The 22,674-nt window shown below is 46.4% G+C and overlaps 1 protein-coding gene across 3 annotated transcripts in view; it reads right to left on the minus strand.

Moving 5' to 3' along the window:
- Positions 1-226: 226 nt before the first annotated feature.
- LOC129382941 (uncharacterized) overlaps positions 227-22,674 on the minus strand; it is a 38,673-nt gene continuing 16,225 nt past the window's right edge. For 2 of the 3 annotated variants that reach the window (XM_055067159.2, XM_055067157.2), the window contains 3 exons: positions 3,169-3,278; positions 698-721; positions 227-347 (listed from right to left, as the gene is read on the minus strand). In XM_055067159.2, the coding sequence (XP_054923134.1) occupies positions 286-347; positions 698-721; positions 3,169-3,278 (196 nt within the window). In that variant the 3' untranslated portion in view covers positions 227-285. The remainder of the gene's footprint in view (positions 348-697; positions 722-3,168; positions 3,279-22,674) is intronic. The other variant, XM_055067158.2, reaches the window with a different exon arrangement.

Raw genomic sequence — 22,674 nt, forward strand, 5'->3', positions numbered from 1 at the left:
AAGCATCATGGCCCACAGGAATTGGGTAAGCCCGGAAATCACTAGTCTATGTCCACCTGATTACTTCTCCTTTCGCAGCTCACACTCGGTTGCACAATACTAGGTAGGATTTTCTATTCACAAGAATGCACATAACTGCAGAAGACTGGGAAGTAAAATACCTTCAATTGATCAGACGCCGTGTATGGCTCGCACACAGGCACATGAACACATTAGCGTTTTTTTTTTCATGCTTTATTTAACAATCATAATCACGTCCTTTTCTCATCTCACGAACAATCTCCATCAGCGCCTGGTAAAAAAAATAAGGCCTGGTACAATCGCCTCCTGGGACTTAGCCGACGTTCCTGTAAAGAGAGTCTGCGTGAGTGTTTAGCAAGCAGGGTATGGAGGAGAAGAGATTGAGCCAGAACAAGCCGTAAAATCCCTGAAAAAGAAGCATTCCACGTAGAGGTTCGTTAAACGAGTGCAAACATTCAGCATCTGCCGAATTCTATCAGAAAGCGGCACAGCGAGAACACTTCAGGCGCTCCTCCCGAACCCCTGATGCTGTTCTTGCATATACACATTTTTGCCCGAAGTTGCATTACATGCGCAAGGATGCTAAATTTGCATTAGAACTACCGATACTGCCAGAACGAACATAATACTGTTCATGGGCACTGATATGAATAGTTAAAACAGCCTGTACGCTTACCTACTACCGTTGGTAGGTCAAACACTGTCAGGAGAGAAAAAAAGGCGCCGTAAGTAACTACTGAAATTCCTTCCATTCACATGCTTTCCTAGACTCGGTAAAACATCACCACCCTGATTGTCATACGAGGCAAATTTGCTAAGGTGTCACGAGAGATCGCCAATCCCCACAAGTACCGCGGAATAAAATATGGCATGTCAATGCCCACGGTGGGCATTATTAGAACACTACAATCTCTGTAAGCGGTTATTTTGCAGTTTTACTGTGCGTATATTATGTGACAACACGTTTTCCTACAACTCGTATTCACAAAATTTACACATCACAGATTCGTTTTTCGTCAAGCTCGTTAGAAAGCTTTTCGCGCTTTGCTTCTAAACTCTTTGATTTATATACAGCGGGGGGTGGGGTCGCTGGTCATGCACTCAGTTGTATGTGAAACATAAGATCAAAGAAGGATAAAAGTCAGGCCAGTCTTCGCCGGCCCCGCTGTAGGTTCCGCGATGACTCCTGTGCTGAGAGCGCATGTCATCGAGTAAATCGAGGCGCCACCCGAGCACTCCACATATGGGCAAAGAGCGCCAAGGCCATGCGAGAACCGTGTGGCTCCATATGGCCTGAATATATTCGTTCCATAGTGTTCATATGTGTTTATTAAAGGTATGACCATGCAAGCGTTAAGATGTTGTGATTACAAAACATTCCGCATACATTCTAAAGGCAAAGCCTCCTTTCTCGTTTTTTTTCTTTTTTTTTTTAGTGTGACTGCTGTCGCTGTGCAATGTATCTACCCGTTCAGCCCTTATTAGGTACTTGTTCTTTCAAGAAAAACAACACACGCAGCTCTTTCGAAGCGATAGCTGACGCGTGTACGCCTGGATACTGCGTGATATAACGTGGGTTCGAAGTGCGGGATCTAGACATTCCCGAAACTTCGCAGTGGGTTACGAGGGACGCCGTAAGGGTGAAGGGCTCCGCATGACTTTTGACCACTTAGCGATCGCACACCCAGAGCACGGCACACGGGGCTCCTTGCATTCAATGTGGCCGCCGCAGCTGCGAGCATAAAGTGCGGCATGGCGCTCAGGAGCGCAACGCTATAAATTCTAAGTCACCGTGACGGGTGCTTCGTCAGAGCTGGCTGCCGGAACGCGTGCAGGTTGTGTTGTGCGAAGCAAACATTGCGGCACTCCGAACCCAGACAGATGGTTTGGGGAGCCGGAATTCGCGTGTGTGGAAGGCCAGACGGTTTGCTAGAGCGGTTTCGTCACCTCAAGGCCGGGAAACTAATTTTCCACCGTTCGAACTGCCATTGAATTAAGGAAACGTAGTGACAGCATTAAGACAACATGAGCCTATTAACATTAAAGAACAACTGCAAACAACGCAGTATGCCTGCTGCTTTTATTTTTCATTTCTTACAAAGCTCTTTTTTTAATCGCGTGCGACACTTAGCACCGTTTCACCATTACAGACAGATTTCTGTAAAGTGAGGAAGTAAATTGCATGAAAAAACGCAGTACAGAGATAAATAAACCGTGTCTCTAATTACCCTCCTGAGCGTTCGGTTTAGCCTACACATTGCCAAGGAAAATGTGAGCCGAGTATACATTAAAGTCATATGTGGAGAGGAGAAATAACGCCAGCACAACTTAAAAACCCACATCCCCAGATTCGCTCAAGAGAGTATTGACCCGACAGGTAAGATAATGTGTAAATACCGTAGGAAGGCTTTTGGAAGTTCAGCTACCTCGAATTTTGTGAATACAACATGCGTCTTAAAGCCAAAGCCATTGAACATTCATTATTGAACGAAATAAACATTTAAAAAAAATTTTTGAATATTGCAATTATCTGCCTGCACGTTGCGATTTTTAGTGCGAGTAGTCTGCCCCTCTTCGGTTATTCACGTGAACAGGCCAAACTGCGCGATATGGTTGGGGATATTTAAAAAGATGTGCGCGTGTTCGGAATAAACCAAAGCACACAGAATATACCCGTGTACGTGTGCAGTCACTTATTTCTTTTACGCACTTCGCACCCCCCCCCCCCCTATATAATACCCTCTAAGGCCTTTAGGGTACCTCAAATAAATAAAGAAATAAAAGTGCCTATTTTCTTTCCAAGTGACCATGAAAATCGTAATCTTCCCGATTTCATTTTCTTATGAAGCGCTTAAAAACGTGTATGCCACAGTGTAGGGCTGTGGCATTTGGACCAACGGTTTTATTGCGTGCAATGTGAAGGCCACAGCCACTGAAAATAAATCACCACTCAGGCAATAGATCCACGCTAGAAGTAAGAGAGATATGACGCACTCTATTCCGCAGCTAAGCTTACTGCCGTTCCAGATTGCAGGATGGCGAAGCACCAAGCAAAAGACCAACTTTAGAAGGAACTTGCTCTACGAAAACTTCAGCGTCAAGGCGCGATACCACGTTCCACAGAAGACAGGAAGACGAGGCACTCACTGTCATCTGAGAGCAGCGTAAAGAGGACGGCGAAAAGTGTGCAACTGATGAGCAGGAGCAAGGTGCTCATCACCAGCACCACGAAGCGTTCCCGGCTGTTGGTGACCGAGCTGCGTAACAAAGGAAATCGCCACTCAGGGAGTTGCACGCCGTAGACGTAATGGAATTCATTTTTCAGCAGGGCATCTATTGCGAAACTCTTGTAGGATCGCTCAACGGGTTTTCTTTATACTGAAGCTGGGCACGTCTGGCGCACGAACGAAAATAAACCCCATGGTGGGACTCTTATCCATGTCCAAAAGCGTATCATCATGCTTTCACCATAAAAACACGAATGCATGCATACGGGAAGTAAGAACATCACCAGAACTTTGATTGCGCAAGATATCGCCATGAGCAGCTCTGCGCGTCTGTCGTGTCGTACACCAACCATATGGTGAGCCAGCTAGCTGGGCTCCGCCTTCCACTGTGGCAGCCAGAACTTCCAAGACTCCATGCGACATTGCAGTCGTCAGTAATTCCGGCCAACTATAGCGACAAACGGGGACAAGTTTCAGGCACAAAACAATCGTTCATAACTAAAGAACAACCACACAAAACAGCCCAAAACAAACAGTGCAGGGACGTTGAGACCACTTACAGCTGTATGCAATATATGTATACACGCCCTATACTTTAAAGTCCTGGCCGTTCGAAAATCGTCCTGGATTACGTGTTCCTGTCTCGAGCGACCACCGTGGCACAAGACGGATCGGGCCGTCAGGTCGCTGTCCTTGCTCAAAACGGGGTCTTTCACCGGAGACAAGCGGATACAACAAGTGGCGATGCAGCTAACGAGGAAGAGTATACGGGGTCGTTGCCACTTTTCGAACTAGAGGGTAGTGGGACCTAGCAGTTGTGTTTTGGAAGTATAATTATTCTATTTGACGGCGCGTCAACGTAGGAACCAGAAGTAAACAAATAGGGATAATGATTTGTAATCGCGCAGCCACCGTAGTAAATAATTCTGACTTCGCCACATAATAAACATGAGAAACAACCCAGCACTCTGGCTGTTTACATACGTCTGCACAACGCGTCACGTATCGAAATTCCTCTGCCTCGCTAGGTAGTTTCTTCCCTAACCCTTGCAACATAAAGTGCGAAAGGAAGCTTTTGCACTGTAACAAGTACATGCCCAAACACATATTGATCAAGTGTAATTGTATTGACAAATTCACAGCACTTACCGTATAATACAAATATTATGCCACCGACAATGTAAAAGTGACCACAGTCGTACACAAACACAGTAATCGGAAACTTAAAACGAGCTAAAAAGGCTTCAAAGACAATCACAGACCCCTATTAGCAGGAAGTTATATTAATGCGCTGGGGTAAACTATAACCGAGTAAAAAAATTCCTGCATTCTTGCAAGCGCAAAGGCCTCTGATAGATTTTCAGTAGGCTTTGTCGGTATTAGTATATAATAGCCAGCAACCCGTCATCACTCGCAAACACACAGGTCATCTACCAACAGATATGTCAAAGATAAATAACGCCATTACACGAAGGAAGGCATATTCAAGAATACATAACTAGAAGAAAGTAATTGCAGGCTACAAAAAAGACTCCTCACTTGTAATAAAAGTTATCTCTGCAAAGAGCACTAACAATATATAACTTGCAATACATGGCTTCAAGTGACTACAACCTGAAAGTACTTCCCAAATTTTTTTAGCTGATTTCATGACGTTACGAATTACGAAAATTAGACCTTTTCGTTTTATTCTTCTAGAAGTATATTATTTCTAGTTGCATCTGGTTCCTTTCAAATGGAAATTATTAAGCATACAATTGTATTTAGAGTGAATTTCTGATCGCCTCATATAACAACTAGCAACAACACAATTAATTGCACGTATGCGTGCAGGTTATTAAATAAGATTCACAGCAATATAGTCAGTTGCACAGCATATAACAGAGACCTACAGTCATAGTGACTCGAAGACAAATGTCGTGGTAAGCTACAGAATGAAACACTGCGCCAGTAACGCTAATCTTCCAGCCACTACAGTCACTGTAGCACAGCTGTAAAATATGGTCAAGTGCATTATGACTGAAAGCCGGGCGAGTTGGTACGAATTCATGTTGTTACTGCTCGAAGAGAAAACGGCTACAAGGAAGGATCGAAGTACACAGCACATGCGCAGACTCGCAACTACTTTATCCTGGAAGGTTCTACAAATAAATTAGTGACGGAACTACACGTGTCATTTCATTAAATGAGGCTGAACGAGCGGGCAAACAAATTATTTTAGCCTGCCCGCTATTACAGCAAGCGAGGGCGGCTTGGGCGGATTGCCGGATTTGCCGGGGCGTAAACGTGGGCGGCCGTAGTGTTCCTGTATATGCTCCCGCAGAGAGCAGAGTTGCGAGTAACTTTTCCGGCGCCGCTCGCACAGCCTTTCGCGGAGAGCTATCACGTGGCGCAAGATGACGTCAAATGTCCAACTGCGCCGCTGCGTAGCCAACATCACGTGCGCGATGCCGACTCGGCGTTTCCGTCAGCTCCATCGTCATTGCAATCAGCGGACCGTTGAGCGTGCGTTGCAACCATCGGCTACGGGCTGTGGGCAGGTTATTCGACGATATTAAGTCAAGGCCCTTGGTGAAGTGATACGAAACACATCATATTGACACTTGCATTCCCGTATGACGGAGTGCAGCGCACCCAACTGCACACACCGCACGGGCGGTGCCGCTCGGACGCGCAGACGTGCGCCGGCGACTGGCGGCGACCGGACGGCTGCGAAATAAAACACGATATGCGAGATGCGTTCGCCTTGTTTGCAGAGGTGCGTTTTGCCTTCTTTACAATAAAGCAACATTTATCTCGAGTAACACCCGTCTTAACGCTGAGATGCGTGCGGGTGGCTTGAGAGATTGTTCACTTGTTCGTTTTTTGGCGTTCATGTGAAGTGCGACGCAAACTCGGGACAAAAAATGAACGACACGTCTGCATCACGCTGCACATATACGCCAAGAATATTAACTTACCAACTAGCCTAATTGGCTGCCTTGCCTCTACGATTGTTCTGACAGTGCGGGTCTCGAAAAATGTGTCCAAAACAAAGTAAGTAATAGCAGATACAATTTACCCGCTTCACCCTTGTTTCTCCCTCCTGTCTTTTTTTTTGTAGGCTTTCTAATTTTTCATGTAACGTTGATTGACGCGCTAGTGCTCATTGTTTTCTAGTAAGCGGAAACCTAGCACGCTGCGGCTTACGAGACAACTGCGATAGCTTCAGCATTTACCGCCCGCAATATCTTGCTTCTTCGATGGGCGTTTGTTCAAATGACGAATGTGAAAATATGCCTGTATGTTTATTAAGCGCTGTGCTGTGCATTAGCAAATAAAGAAAGTGTAGTTGCCGATACCATTCGTATCTGGAAATAAGTGTTAACCGAGGCTGTCGTCGACGCTTGTAATGCTGGTATATGGTGGTTGAATAAAACAGGACATGAACGAGTGAAATCCTCATAAGAAATCATGCAGGATGAACAGTTTTCATACGCTAATAGAAAGATAATGATGCAAGGTCAATGCAATCACTCAGGAACAGAAGCGTGGTTAAATAGATTGTCATGTATATGCGTGATTGTTTCCATCAAAGGGAAGCACCGTTCTTCTTTAACGACTAAAAGCCACAATTAATGTACACTCCCACCGCAGTGATGGCGTAGGTAGTGCAGAAAACTAGGTAGGGTCATCGGACCCTTGTAGAGCAGCACGCACTTAATGGCGCTAACACACCGACTGCAGTTGGCTTGAAGAAAGGGTCGCTAAACACACGCATAGGGACGAATGTCAGATACCGAGTACGTTGCATCTGTACTTGTCTGTGGTTGTGATGTCCGTACATTTCCTAATTACATCACACCATTACGTCAGCAGGCGGCCATCAGCCTTGCACTCCTAGAAGACGGTAAAAGCTTGGTGTACTGCGACTCCAGGAGGGCAATTCTGTCCTTCGGAACAGAATACTTGGTACTCAACAGCTCACATCACACTGCATCAATTGGTTCCCGGCCCAGATGGAACCATTTGAGGGGCCGCTCCCTGATCTGAACGAGGCGGCAAACGAGGCCGCACGAGACCTAACTCGCCGTGCGAGCCCGGACTCCATCTCGGCAGGATGGGAGAGCGAGCGCGACCAACAATCTCACCAAGCACTATAAAAGAGAAGCATGCTGCTACCGCACAAAGCACTCAATAAAGCACATGAAGTCACGTACAGGGGGCTTCAGATGGGCACCAACCCATGCAGGGGCTTCCTGCACAAAATATTTCTGGACGTGCACCGTCACAATGCGTGTCGCTTTTGTAAAGATATTGCTAGCCTTGCTCACATGCTTTGGGGTTGACCCCTGGTGCCGGGGGCCAGGACCACCAAGGAAGAGTGGGACCGAGCTCTACGCAGCTCGGACCTGAAAGCACCCTGAGCTGTCCATCGGGCCCGCGACGCGGCGGAGGGACATGGCCTCTCTGTCCCGACGGGGGGCGGCCCGTTGCGCGCTAATCGTGAGCACCGAGGGATCTCAATGAAGTTATTCATTCATCCATCCATCTTCTTCTCTTGCGGAAAAGAGCGGCGTGGATTAGAGAGCAAACGGGCAGGCGATATGATCGTTGCGTTTACGAGAAAAAGTAGGGCTGGAGAGGCCACGTACTGCTACAGTACACATCCGGTGTAGTGCTAGAGTCAGAGAATGACTCGTAATAGAAGCGAAGCGAAGGACATCAGAGCTGTGGGTAGGACAATGCAATTATTATATTTGCAGGCGGAAGGTGGAATTATCTTCCACAACATAGCGGTAATTCGAGATCGGAAGGGGTATTTGTCGTGCAGTGAACGGTCGCCTTTGGCACACGGGTGGTAGTCCGTGATTCGGCAGTGAATAGTACTTAGAAGATGAGCGCGGACATAAATTGGCGAGATTGAATCTTCCACCCGCGATCAGTAGTGAAACTCTTCGAACAGCCAAAGCGCAATGTGCGGCCTGCGTAGGGAAGCTTAGGGCACCTATCCTGGAGTGTGCACACCCAGAAACACTGCCACCCCTAATGCACCGTATGTCTGTACTAAATTACGATACGCAGGGCAACTCACTAAGCTCCCGAGCGACATACTTGGTGGAGTTGGTGTGACGCATGTACACGAGAGGCCCATTGTCCGTGAGAACTATCAAACAACTAACTTTTAAAGAGGTATCGCTGGTGATGTATATGTTTAGAAGCTCGCGGATGAAAACTTTGAGTAGTTTCTCAACAGAATGAAGGTTTCAAGAAAGAAAGTCAAGAATGCACCTCTCGATGTCACTGAATTGATGAAGAACCGTGTCGATGGCTATGCTAGAAGAATCCACTATGATTCGAGTAAGAACATCACATCTGAGATGACTAAGAAACACCGCATCTGCATCACGATTTCGACCTCACGATTACATGCCGCCCGTTTACGTCACCGCGTCTGCGTAACGTCGTTACCGTCATCATGACCGTCGACAGTGATGTGTTTAACATTGAATCTACATAGCGACAGAAACAATTCCGGCGTTCAAGCCGGGTTATGCATCAGACGTGTAGGGCAGCGGCATTCCTCTTGCACCCTTCCCTAAGAACACACGGCGCCAGCTACCGCCGCCGCCGCGAAGCCTCCACGTGGCCTCCGAAATGCAAGGTAGCGCGGGATAGTGCGAACGGAGTGAAACGCGTCATGCGCGCACCGCACTCCCAACTCCCGCATCTATTCATACGCATTGCGCCATCTGGTGGCGCTGTAATGAATTTCAAGCGTGGCCTCGATCCGAGAAGAGAAGCGTGGGTTGCCGGTGGCTGTGAACGCAATTGGTTCCCTCAATTGTACACGATGAGTGGCCCAACTTCGTTGCCCGCCCGGGTACCCTACTGCACGTGCCGAAATCTAAATACCCAGTCACCCAAGTTGTATTCGTGTGCATAGCTAGTGGCACTCACACATTAGTCCAAGTTGTAGCGTTGAAGCCGCGAGAGCGTCCTGTGACACGTGCGTTAGAAAAGTCCGTGGAGGAAAGGAAAATTCTCTGAATAAAAAAAAATCGCCACCCAACCTCATCCCTCAAACAGCAACAGAACACAATAACAATACACTATATCAACGGATCAACACTATATACAGTATACACAGCCCGGCAGTGGAGGTCTGTAGGGTGTCTACAAGAGGGTTTTAGCGTACATCCTCCATTTGCACGCGGCCTTCGGGGCAGGGCTTCGAACCCGTCCCACTGGAACACAGTCGCGCAACCCCCAAGCCACTGCGATACCCCGATGGGTGTAAGTGTAGGGTTTGAGCTACCTTATATGATTTGTGTTGGTGTGATGGCCGAAGCGAGAAACAAGGCAGAGTGATGTGATCAATAAATAAGGTCGCTGGTATGGTGCATTAGGAAATAAAAATATGTATTTGACGATACCATTCGTACCTGGCAATAAGTGTTAACCGAGGCTGTCGTCGACGTTTGTGATGCTTGTATATGGTGGTTAAATAAAACACGACATGAATTAGCGAAATCCACATAAGAAAACATGCAGGACGAACAGTTTTCCTGCGTTAATAGAAAGATAATGATCATTCACGAAACAAGCGTGCTTAAATAGGTTATAATGTATAGGCGTGTGTGTATATCTCAAAGGGAAGCACCGTTTTTTTAAAATGAATAAAAGCCCCCATTAATGTAAGCTCCCACCAAAATAATGGCGCAGGTAGTGCAGAAAACTAGTTAGGGTCATCGGATAAATGAAGAGTAGCACACATTTAATTGCGCAAACACACCGACTCCAGTTGGCTTGAAGAAAGGGTCGCTAAATACACTCATAGGGTCGAATGACAGATACCGAGTGTGTTGCATGTGTACCTGTCTGTGCATGTGATGTCCGTACAATTTCCTAATTTCATCACGCCATCACGCCAGTAGGTGGCCATCAGCCTTGCACTCTTAGAAGACGCTAAAGCTTGGTGTACTGCGGCTCCAAGAGGGCAATTCTGTCCTTCGTAACATAATGCTTGGTACTCAACAGCTGAACCCACACTACATCAATTGGTTCCCGGAACACATGGGACCATTGGAGGGGCCGCTGAACTGACTCTCCTAGTGTTCCTGTATGTGCTCCCGCAGGGAGCAGAGTTGCACATAACTTTTCCGGCAACGCTTGCACCGCTATTCGCCGAGCGCTATCACGTGGTGCAAAATGACGTCAAATGTTCAACTTCGCCGCTGCGACGCCAACTTTACGAGTGTGGTGCCGACTCGTTTTCGTCCGTGCCGTCGAAATTGCAATCAGCGGACCGTCGAGCGCGCGTTGCACCGATCGGCTCCGGGTTGCAGGTACGGTATTCGATGATATTAAGTTAATGACTTTGGTGAAGTGGTACGAAACATGATTTCGGCGCTTGTATGACGGGGTACAGCGCACCAAACTGCGCAAATCGCACGGGAGGTGGCAAAGCATTTTACGCGGTGCCGTGCTGACGCACGAGACCGGCCGGCTCCGAAAGGGTCGGGATATGCGAGGTGCGTTCGCCTTGTCCACAGAGGTGCGCTCGGCTTGTTTATACTAAAACGGGTCTTAATTATCTCGAGTAACACTCCTGTACACGCTGAAATGCGTACGGTCTGCATGAGAGGTTGTTCAGTTGTGCAATGTTTGGTGTATACACCGCTTTTTCATGGGCGCCACCATGGATGGTGGTGGATGGATGTTATGAGCGTCCCCTTTAGAACGGGGCGGTGGGTTGCGCAACCAAGCTCTTGCTATTATACTGCCTATAGTCCTACCTAGGTTAAACAATAGAAAAAGAAAAAAAAACACTGAACTACCACGCGCAAGTTTTCTGATCCCCTATTGCGAACTGTTCTTTTGTACGTCTCCGTCTTTTGTCATTTCCCTAGTTTTCTTCCACCAATCTTCCAATCGCCTCTTGCTAATGCCTATTGCGGACATGTTTGCTTCACCACTGCTCCCGCTGAACCCAAGGGCTTCAAGGAAGCCAGTGCTGCCTGAATCGACCGCTGGGTAGACGTCTTCACATTCTAAAAAAACATGCTCCGTCGTTTCCCTGGCTTTACCGCAGCAAGCACATGCTTCTTCTTTCTTCTTATATCTGGCTTTATAGGTGCATGTTCTAAGGCATCCCGATATCGCTTCGAAAAGTAATGAGCTTCCCTTTGAGTTATCATAAATGGTTTCTTTCCAGATTTCGTTTTTTCCTTTTAAGTAGTTCCTCATGGCAGGTTTCTTTTCCATTGCCGCCACCCATGAGATTAGTTCAGCCTCTCTGACTTTCCGTGTGACCTTCTTTATGCTGTGTTGCCCACCCTACAGGCCACATGCTTGCTGGTAAGCTTCCTAATTGTTTTCCTCCACTGTGAATCAATGTTTTTCCTGTACAGATACCTGAACACTCTCCCAGCCCAATTACTTTCTTCCATATTCCTCAGCCGTTCTTCATACTCAATTTTACTGCGAGCTTCCCTCACTTCAAAACTAGTCCAGCCCATAGCACCCTGCACAGATTCATTTGTAGTCTTCCCATGAGCGCCCAATGCGAGGCGACCCACTGACCTTTGGTTCCCGTCGAGTCCTGATTGTACCCCTGATTTGAAGCAAACAACCGCATTTCCAAAAGTAAGTCCTGGAACCATTACACCTTTCCACGTACATCGGAGGACATCGTACCTATTGTATCCCCATAGCGCTCTGTGCTTCATTATGGCTGCATTTCTCTTCCCCTCTATTGTTATGGATTTTTCCTGTGTTTTCATATATCTATTGCCTTCGTTTATCCATATACCAAGGTATTTATATTCTGTTACCCGAGGGATTTCTTGGCCCTGTGTCTCCACTGTCTGTTCACTGCTTTCATTAAATACCATAACACCTAATTTTCTAACACTAAATTTCAAACCTAAATTGTTGCCTTCCAGTCCACAGATATTAGCCAGACGTTGCAAATCACTTTGCTTGTTAGCTAGCAACACAATGTCGTCCGCATAAAATGAACCTGGGAGTTGCTGCTCTACTACTGTACCCGGCTGTTTGTATGAGAGATTAAACCCGATATTACTTCCTTCTAGCGCTCTCTCCATCCTCACCATGTACATCATAAACACCAGCGGGGATAAAGGGCACCCCTGCCTCAGTCCCTTGTTGATATTAACTTTCTCCTCGCTCCTCATCCCTTCCCATTCAACGCAAGCGGTATTTTCTAGGTAAATTTCTCTCAAAAGCTGTAGACAATCGTTACCTAAGCCTTCTCCTTCCAGAATATACCACAAAATGTTGCGGTCTACGCTGTAGTAGGCTCCTGTAATGTCTAAAAATGCCACATACAATGGTCTGCTTTCTGCTTTTGATATTTCAATACACTGAGTAAGAAGAAACAAGTTATCGTCCACACGCCTACCTATTCTGAGGCCATTCTGAAGCTCTCCCAAATTGCCATTATTCTCTGCCCATGCTTGAAGCTTTAATTTGATTGCCTGCATACCTAGCCTGCATATTACCGATGTAATGGTCAACGGTCTACACGAGTGAATTCTGTCTTTCTCCCCCTTACCTTTATATATTAAATTCATTCTACTTTGTCGCCAACTGTCTGGTATTCGTCTATCTTTTAAAGTTTTTTCCACTGCTTTCACTAGAGCTTCCTTACTTTTTGGTCCTAGTTCATTTATCAGTCTAACGGGAACCTTGTCTAGCCCTGTGGCTGTGCGCTTAGAAATTTTCTCTTCCGCTTTCTTCCAGTTTAAATTTGTCAGCACCAACTCCTTTTCCACTTGGCTCTCCTTCATGCTCATTTTTTGCCACCATATTGCTACGCAGTGATGCCATCTATGAGCAGTCGGCATGCTGGCTTGGGCGAACGCTCCGTTTTGCATGGCAGGTATACGTTTGGCGATAGTTTCTGGCATCGCCTCGGACGACACTCTAAGGACAGAAAACGCCCAATTATCGTTAAGTTTACATCCTCTAAAACTAAAGAATCAATTCTTTCTAAATGTTCAAAATTCAAAGGTACAGACTACAGCGTAGGTGAATACTTCTCGCGCCGCGTTCAAAACTGTCGGGAACATCTTGTCGCTTTTGCCAGGGCGACGTCCGTGCCTTTTTCCCTGAGATTTAAAACTTTGCATATTGGCCCCAAACGTTACGTCTTTGATGAACATTCAGAATCTGTAAAAGAAATATCTTAACAATCAACTCATCCTTGCCTGTCATCGCGCTATCCACCACCAGTAATCTTTACTAACATTCGCAGCTTCCTGCCGAAACGCGATACAGTATGGAACCTTGTAACTTCGTCAGGCAGCAATCTACTTATATTAACCGAAACGTGGCTGAACAACGATATCACTGACTCAGAAATTCTGTTTGACCTGCCCAACTTTAATCTTTTTCGCGCTGATCGCAAGTATTCTCGTGGGGGAGGAGTCCTAATTGCAGTCAGCGAACAATTGTCTTGTTCTGCCATTAATGTCGCGTCAGACTTAGAAATGCTGTGGATTATGTGCCGCGCCCCACCTCTGACGTTATTAATTGGTGTGTGTTATAGGCCACCTCGCAAAAGTCCCGACTTTCCCCGCAAGCTTCACAATGTTCTAAATAAACTAGTATCAAAGCACCCTAAAGCACACATCCTACTATTTGGGGACTTCAATTACCCCAATATCGACTGGAGTAACCAACGTCAGCCCATAGTTAGTCAAGAAGAGCCGAATGACTTCATTGACGTTTGCCTTAATTTTAACTTGACCCAAGTTGTATCCGAACCGACACCCGTCGCAGGGGAAGCAGCGAACACTCTGGATCTCATACTGACCACTCATCCAGACAGTCTTAATTTCATTACAGGCCTCCGAGAAATCAGCGACCATAAAGTAATCCATGCCAACTTTAACTTCGAACCTGAATTAAAACAAACTTCTCAAAAAACTATTAGGCTCTACGATAAGGGAAACTACGAAGCAATCAACTCTGAAATAACGAACTTTCTATCGGTCTTTGAAACGTCCTATCTTTCCAGAAGTGTAAATGAGAACTGGACCCTTTTCAAGCATAAAGTTATCGAACTAACAAATAAATACATTCCGTGATGCAGTTTACGGAAGAGTCATCAGAAACCCTGGTTCACAAAGACACTGAAAAGGCTCGAAAACAAGAAACAAAACGCGCATTTCGTACAGCGAAACGCCACGCAAACCTCCATGCATGGGAAAAATATCATAAGCTGAGAACGCATACTTGGCCGAGATTAGAAGTGCTAAGCGTTCATTTTACGAAGTAGTACTACCAAAAATGATAGTTGATAACCCCAAGAAATTCTGGAAGGTGATAAACCCGAAGGAAGCGCGCGCTATCACCCTCACTAACAATGCTGGTGAAATCGTGGCTGATTCCGACTGTGCAGACATCTTTAACACTGCATTTTCATTCTGTTTTTACCGACGAATCCGAAGCACCATGTTTTACATTACCACTTATTATTACTACAGCCATGGACGCCATAACTTTCAGCAGTAGTGGAATTTCGTGCATAATAGATAAAATAAAAAATTCATCTGCTGCCGGCATAGATGACATCAATCCAAAAATTTTGAAAAACGCTAACCCAGACTGTTCCAGTATTTTCTGTTTATTGTTTTCACAATCACTCTCCGAAGGAACCATTCCAGACGACTGGAAAGTGGGGAAGGTCGTTCCCGTGCACAAAACAGGTAATACTGATTCTCCTCTTAATTATCGGCCCATTTCATTAACAAGTATTCCCTGCAAAATCATGGAACACGTCATTTACACCCAAATCATGCAATTCCTAGATTTCAATAACTTCTTTCATCCGTCACAGCATGGTTTTCGTAAGGGTTTTTCGTGCGAGACTCAACTAGCCATTTTTCTTCATGACATTCACGCCAACCTTGATATTAATCTACAAACTGACGCCATCTTCTTAGACTTCGCTAAGGCGTTCGATAAAGTACCTCATCAACGCTTGCTTCTTAAACTTTCCCAGTAAAACCTACATCCAAACATCATCGCGTGGATTAACGAATTCCTCACGCATTGCTCTCAGTCTGTCTTCATTAATAACCAATCTTCCAACCCGCTCCCAGTCACCTCTGGCGTCCCGCAGGGTTCCGTCCTCGGTCCCTTGTTATTCCTCATTTACATTGACTTACCCCAGCGCGTATCTTACCATATCCGCTTGTTCGCTGATGATTGCGTTATTTATCGTTCGGTAACTAACCCTTCTGACCAAGAATCCCTTCAGGCAAACCCAAACCTCGTGCTAAACTGGTGTTCGCAGTGGATGATGACACTCAACCCTAACAAATGTAAGTACATGTCTTTTCACCGCCGTCGCAACCCTTTTGTTTTTGAATATTCATTTCTAACTCCCCTGTTGACCTCGTCCAGTCCTACAAATACTTAGGTATCACCATTTCTGATGACTTATCTTGGCGACTGCACATAACTAACCTAATATCATCAGCTAATAAAACATTAGGTTTCTTCAAACGTCACCTGAGGGAAGCCCCTCAACACGTCAGACTACAAGCATACATCTCACTTATCAGAACTAAACTGGAATACGCATCGCCCATCTGGAACCCTCATCAAGCATATTTAACAAATGCCATCGAAGCTGTACAAAACCGAGCTACCAGATTTATTCACTCTTCATACTCATACGAAGTTAGAATATCATCTCTAAAGTTACAATCAGGCTTGTGTGATCTTTCTGCTCGCCGTCGCATTGCCAGTCTTGTTTTGTATCACAAGTTTTTTAATTCGCCCCTAAGACAAGAACCATACATCTGCGCACCCCCACCACACAGATCCCATCGCATCGGTGACCCTCTTCAAGTTTTGCGTCCACGAGCCCGTACTACTACCTTCATGAACTCATTTTTTTCACGAACAGCAACTGACTGGGACGGCCTTCCCCACCATGTCGCTGCCATAACCTGTCCATCCACATTTTCGACTTCTGTGAACGCCTGCATCTTGTAAACCCCACCCCTTATGTAACACCCCGAAAGGGGTCTTTAAGGAAAATAAAGTGATGTGATGTTTGTTTTCGTGCTCGCGCGGTTTATTCAGCATGACGTACGTCTTCTACGCGCTAAACGGTTGTGCGAGACGCACTGAAGGGGTTTAAGTCGGTATGGCCGGACTTTCTGCTGGCACTGAGGCGGACGGAGCACGCAGCGCAATGTGTGCGCGCATGTATTTGAGCCTACAATCAGCCTCGGAGCTCAATTGTGTATTTCTGAACGTTCCATTCACTAATGTGACCTTATTCCAGTATTGTCCTCTAGTTCTAAGCTGAGGTTCAGCAGAAATGCAACATACGTGGCAATCGTAACTGCGTGGATACCGTTCTGCTACGATAGGAGCTGTGCTGTTATATTTCGACAGGCGTTCAAACTGTTCGCTGCAGGTTGCATTGTGGGACCACTTCGTTCGATGGATGAGGTTTCCGCCCATGAATAAAATAGTTGTGGCTAGTAATAGCAGCATACCTTATAGTCTGAATTAAGCTTGTCCAGCAAAGCGACCGTTTACGAACTGCGCGTGCGTCCCAAGCAGTGGTAAGTGCTGGATTACAGATATCTTTGTTCTATATAGCGCATGGTCCAAGCATACGACATCAGCGGTTATATATCTATAAAGGTTGTGCGGTGTGACTATACGAGGTCGTATTGCGGCGTTAGCCCATTTTCTCTAGCTTTTTCGAGAAAGAGGATGATAACCGAAGTATTTTTCGGTTGTGTTCGTTCCGTTCTCTACGACGCACTCACACGTATTACAGAAACTTTGTCCTCAAAAATAGCCATCGCATTCTTTTTATGCGATCCTTCTCGTATATTATGGCTGTATACAGGCCAAAAAGGCAATGCCGAAGCACGAAACATATATTTATCCTGCTGGTTTGCCAACCGCAGTGATCCCTGTGTTGAGCACCGCCATCGGCCTCATGCAGGAAGGCTAGCGTAGACATACAGTAATTTCAAGCATACTGGACTTGAAATCCGTGAGAATGATGCCGGTGTATCATAAATATTTGATAGGGCCTGCCGCTTAGATGTTTCGTGGTTGCTTTACGTTGGCCGTGCTCGAGCATGCGCTCTTATGTTTTATGTATTACTCCCTACGCCAAGCGATCAGACAGTGAGCTGATTTACCATTTCGTGCCGGTGATACAGAGACAAAGGTTTTCTTTCTTGAATTAAAACCGATATAAACAAAATAGTTCACAACACCTACACACACCAGGGCTGATAAAGCGCGTCACATTTTTGCCCCCCAAGTCATATTTCCGCCTACTGTTGTTACCAATGCACCGAAAGGCTTCCCTGACGACATTATATGAACGGACATGGCGCAAATTTCACAAAGTACGCTCTAAAACATTCCAAAATCGTTCCGCAGCACACGACAGCAATACTTTCAAGCAGCGCTGCGCCGGATCGCACAGGCCAGAGAGGAGGAAAGGCTCGCCGCGCGCCCTATCCTCCTCGCCCGATGAAAAGGTCTATATGAGCAGCGCACACGTACGCCAAGAATGGTAACTCACCAACTCGCCAAATTCGCTGTGTTGCTTGTACGAGTGTTCTGACTATGCGGGTCTAGAACAGTGCGTTCAAAACAAAGTAAATACGAAGTAAAAGCAGCGTTATGCATCAGGCGTGTAGTGCAGTGGCATTCCTCTTGCGCACTTCCCTAAGAACAGACGGCGCCAGCTACCGCCGCCGCCGCGAAGCCTCCGTGTGGCCTCCGAAATGTACGGCTGCGCGGGCGAGTGCGAACGGACTGAAACGCGTCATGCTGGCAGCGCACTCCCAACTCCCGCACCCCTCCTAGTGTTCATGCATATGCTCCCGAAGTGAGCAGAGTTGCGCATAACATTTCCGGCGCCACTCGCCCAGCTATTCGCCGAGAGCTATCACTTGGCGCAATATGACGTCGAATGTTCCAACTGCGCCGCTGGGAAGCCAACTTCACCGGCGTGATGCCGACTCGTCGTTTCCGTCAGTTCCATCGTCATTGCAATCAGCGGACCGTTGAGCGTGCGTTGCAACCATCGGCTCCAGGCTGTAGGCACGTTATTCGACGATATTTAGTCAAGGTCCTTGGTGAAGTGATACGAAACACATCATATTTACACTTGCATTCCCGTATGACGGGGTGCAGCGAACCAAACTGCACGCACCGTACGGAAGGTGGCGAAGCTCTTTATGCGGTGCCGCGCGGACTGGCAGACGTGCGCCGACGACTGCGTATCAGCCTCAACCGGCCGGCTCCGAAAGGGAACAGTATGTGCGAGATGCGTTCGCCTTGTGTGCAGAGGTGACTTCAGCCTTCTTTACAATAAAGCAACATTTATCTCGAGTAACACCCCTGTTAACGCTGAGATGCGTACGGGATAACTTGTATGATTTTTGGCGTACATGTGAAGCGTGACGCAGACTCGGGACAAAGAATGAACGACACGTCTGCGTCGCGCCGCACAAATACGCCAAGAATATCAACTTACCAACTAGCCTGATTCGCTGTCTTGCTCGTACGATTGTTCTATGTGGGTCTCGAACAGTGTGTCCAAACAAAGCAAGAAGTAGCAGATACAATTTGCCCGCTTCAACTTTGTTTTTCCCTCCTGTGTTTTTTTTTTGTCGGCGTTCTAATTTTCACGTAACGTTGATTGATGCACTAGTGCTCATTGTTTTCTAGTAAGCGAAAACCTAGCGTGTTCTCGCTTACGAGACAGCTGCGATAGCTTCAGCATTTACCGCCCGCAATATCTTGCTTGTTCGATGGGCCTTTGTAGAAATGACGAATGTGAAAAATGCCGGTATGTTTAATAAGCCCTGTGCATTAGCAAATTGATCCGAGTAGAAGGAAAAGATCAAGAAAAATGTCTCATACTACAGTCTGCAATGTGTGACTAATTACTTTGCAAGTTTGCCATCTTGACGTGATTAGCGCAATAAAAATAACCTGCTGTTACTCTTAATACCATCTTGCCTTTCCATTTGCTTTGAATTCTGCCCCCAAGGCTCTAAGAGCGAGCACTCTTGCCGTTCTGCCTGCATGCAGCCATTGGTCGTCTATTCCCTTGTACGAAATAAATTTGATCTAGAGTCCCGTCCATCTTTCATCTTTTTCCACTTGAACACTTGCTTCTACGAAGCAGCTGGTAAGACTGCGGTATGAATGAATAGTAAAAATAATCTTTACATAAATTGTGCGCATGTGAACATTTGAAATGCATTTAAATCTACGTGTCAGCAGCGCATATATCGTAAACGCGTAGCTGCTGTGAATTACGGTTACTGATAAATGGCGCTCTGTTAGCAGCCCCTGACATAACTGCAGGCACGATAGTTCTTTTGGCAACGATCGTTAATCGGCTCGTATCGACCGCCGAAATGCGCTCACGTAATTGTCCACCTTGCGTGTGTGAAGTTTTTTTTGAACACCCTTTAAAACATTTCTTGCCTTCCAGCCTCTGTGACAAAACTTCACAGTCATGCTGGAAAACTGTGCACCACTTTTTGTTGCAGGGTAGAGCGCGTTTACATGCAAACTTTTGCGCTGTTCGAGCCACGGGCATAGTCAGGATATTATCTTGGGAGACCAAGGGGGGTCCTACCCTCTATATGTACGTTCGTGCGGGTGTTTGTATATGCGTGTGCACAAACAAAATCTCGGGGATTGGAACCCTGCCCCATTCCGACTACGCTAGTGGTTCGAGCGTAGCCTACATTAAAGAGTGCCACCTTGCTCAGCGCTTGCGAACACTTCGTGCATGTAGCTCGCCACCAGCATGCAAAAACGCAAATGCATAACCGCGCGGAATTTGCCGCCTAGGCACGCAAGGAGTGGCTTCACTGCATAGCTGAAACATACTGGTGGACCTATGCGGGAATCTGCTCCCTGCGGGAGCATCTACAGGGACACTAAGTGGCTGGAGCAGTGCAGCCGCCTGGTGGCGTGGAGTTCAACCAGACAAACACAGAATTAAAATTGCGGTAACCCACCATATCATGCTTCGCTGCTGGTGCAAATTTTCGGCAGTGGCGTAATTGTGAACAAGATTACGCCGCTAGTCAATAATTTACACCAGCAGCTAAGAAGAATATAGTGATTGGCTGTCTTTATGTGGTCGAGCCTTGCACCACCAGTTGGCGCCACCAAACCAGCCGCTCACGTTTACGTTCCCGCTCAACCGACGAACCGCCCGCACTTGCCGGAATACCGAATGCACTAAAATTCTCTATTCTGTGTAGCAAGATATTTTCCTTACGTCGCCATTTGATGTATCGTGATACGCAGATAAAAACACTGATCTGTGAGTGCTACTGATGTTTGGCTGATGCATTTTCTTTTGCGCTTTCTAATACAATACGCTTCCGCTATTCCACGGTTCATTTGTTCCCTTATTATTGTGAGGGGGCCCGTGTGCTGGAAAATGTTGCGATGCATCCGCATTCCCGATAATGTACAGCCAGGTGTGACAGAGCTGCGCTTTTCAGGGACACTTCATGTTCTCAATGGCATGTGTTGACGCGACTTCCAGTTTATGTAAGATTTTCTGCACGACAAGGGTATCAAGTAAACAATGCCACAAATGGCAGCGATAACGGCCGGACAGAGGTTCCTACATTAGAAGACACGTAGGAACAAGTTTGCTTCACTTGGCATACGCCTTGACGGGTGGAACAGGCAGTTTCGCTCCTTTTTGTCACCTGAGTGCAGCCTTTCGAATGTTTTTTGGGGGGGTACGATAATACAGTTTGCACATTCTTTAGTCCGTGTTATAATAGATGCACATCTGGATAGATTCTTTTTCCCAGCTTGATCAGCTCTGCTCAGAGAACGTCCCCTATAGTCACGTTATTTTGAGTACACTTAACAGACTAATAGAAACCGTCGAGGGTAATAAGGTGCGCAAATCATCGAAAGACACAAGAAAATATCGCTGTCATTCAGTACGTGCGCCTATTATTGCACAGACTAAGCAATGCAACCTTGCGGTACCGAATACAACTGTATTCTCGGCCTCAAGAAATATTTCGAAGTCCTTCGCCCAGGTGGCCGAAAATGAGCGAAACTGCATCTTTCGCACGTCCAGGTGTATTCAAAGTGAAGCGCACTTCTTGGTACGTTCCTTGTAGTACGTATCTAGTTGAAGGGATACTTCTGTCGCGCTGAAATCTTTGTATGTGGCAAAGTGGAAGGAGTGTCAACACACGCCACCGATAACGTCACCAGTCCTTGAAGTACGCAGCTGTGTCTCACCTTGCTGAACATTTGCCGAGTACGCATGCATCCCACAATTTTTGGTAGCACGGACCCTAACATGGAAAAGAGAACAACTTAACTGCGAGATAGTGGAATCGTTTTATATTAGAGAACTAAGAAATAATGCCTAAGTCAACTGCCAATAGCCTTCACATATCAAGATTTTTCGTGCCTCTGCAGCACGGTACGCTGAATGCCCCTACATGGAAAATATTTTTTCTTATATAGCATATTTTTGTTAGCCCGCTAGTTCCGCCTAAGGTATGATGGCACGTGAACTTTGGTCAACTATTTATTTGTAGCTACTTTCAGAATGAAACAGTTGCGAGAATGCGCATGTGTTGTGTGCTTGCTACCTTGTCGCCGTTTTTTTTTTCTTCACGCAGTAGTAACTTGAATGCCCTTGTGAACGGGACCTGATGTCTCTAGGGGCACACGCACCTTGTCACCTTGTTTGCATTGAAAATTTAAAGGGGCAACTTAATACCTCTATATTCATAAGACTGTGCAAGAAAGCTGAATGGTGAACTGCAGGACCAAACTAGCGCGACAAGAGATACCTCACTGTAACAGTCTTTCAGCAAACGACGTAGATTTACGGTTTTGAAGTAACGTGAAGGTTAACTCAGTGACTAGCAGCATCAGCAAATCTATAACTGCATTGACACTAGAAGTAGTTCGGCTGCTTAGTCTTCGATACGTGGATTATCGCGTGTAACATAAAGATGATACCAACGCAGGCTGATTGCTACTGTCAATTAAGTTATCTTGTAGTTAGGAAGTATCACACAAATATATTGTTAGCAGACCATCTGGTATGTGGTCCAATACCTTCGAAGAAAGGTATTCACTGGCCGTTGACAATAATTGTCAATGTAAGCGATTAACCCGAGCGAGCGAGCGACAGCCTCCACTTCTCTAAAGCCCCTTAAACTTCGTAAAGTACCGACACGCTTTGAAGAATGCCGCCTCCTCCTCGCGCGTTCTGGCCAAGGCCGACGCCACGTCTTTATTGGCCTAATAGCATCACGTGGGCCCTCGCGCCGTGCATCAGCGCCATTTTTGCTCGAGAAGCGTCTACGGAGTGGCGAGGAGCGCACGTTGGCGCCGTTGCTAC

This window comes from Dermacentor andersoni, chromosome 3 (assembly GCF_023375885.2).
Source record: "Dermacentor andersoni chromosome 3, qqDerAnde1_hic_scaffold, whole genome shotgun sequence".
NCBI lineage: Eukaryota > Metazoa > Arthropoda > Arachnida > Ixodida > Ixodidae > Dermacentor > Dermacentor andersoni.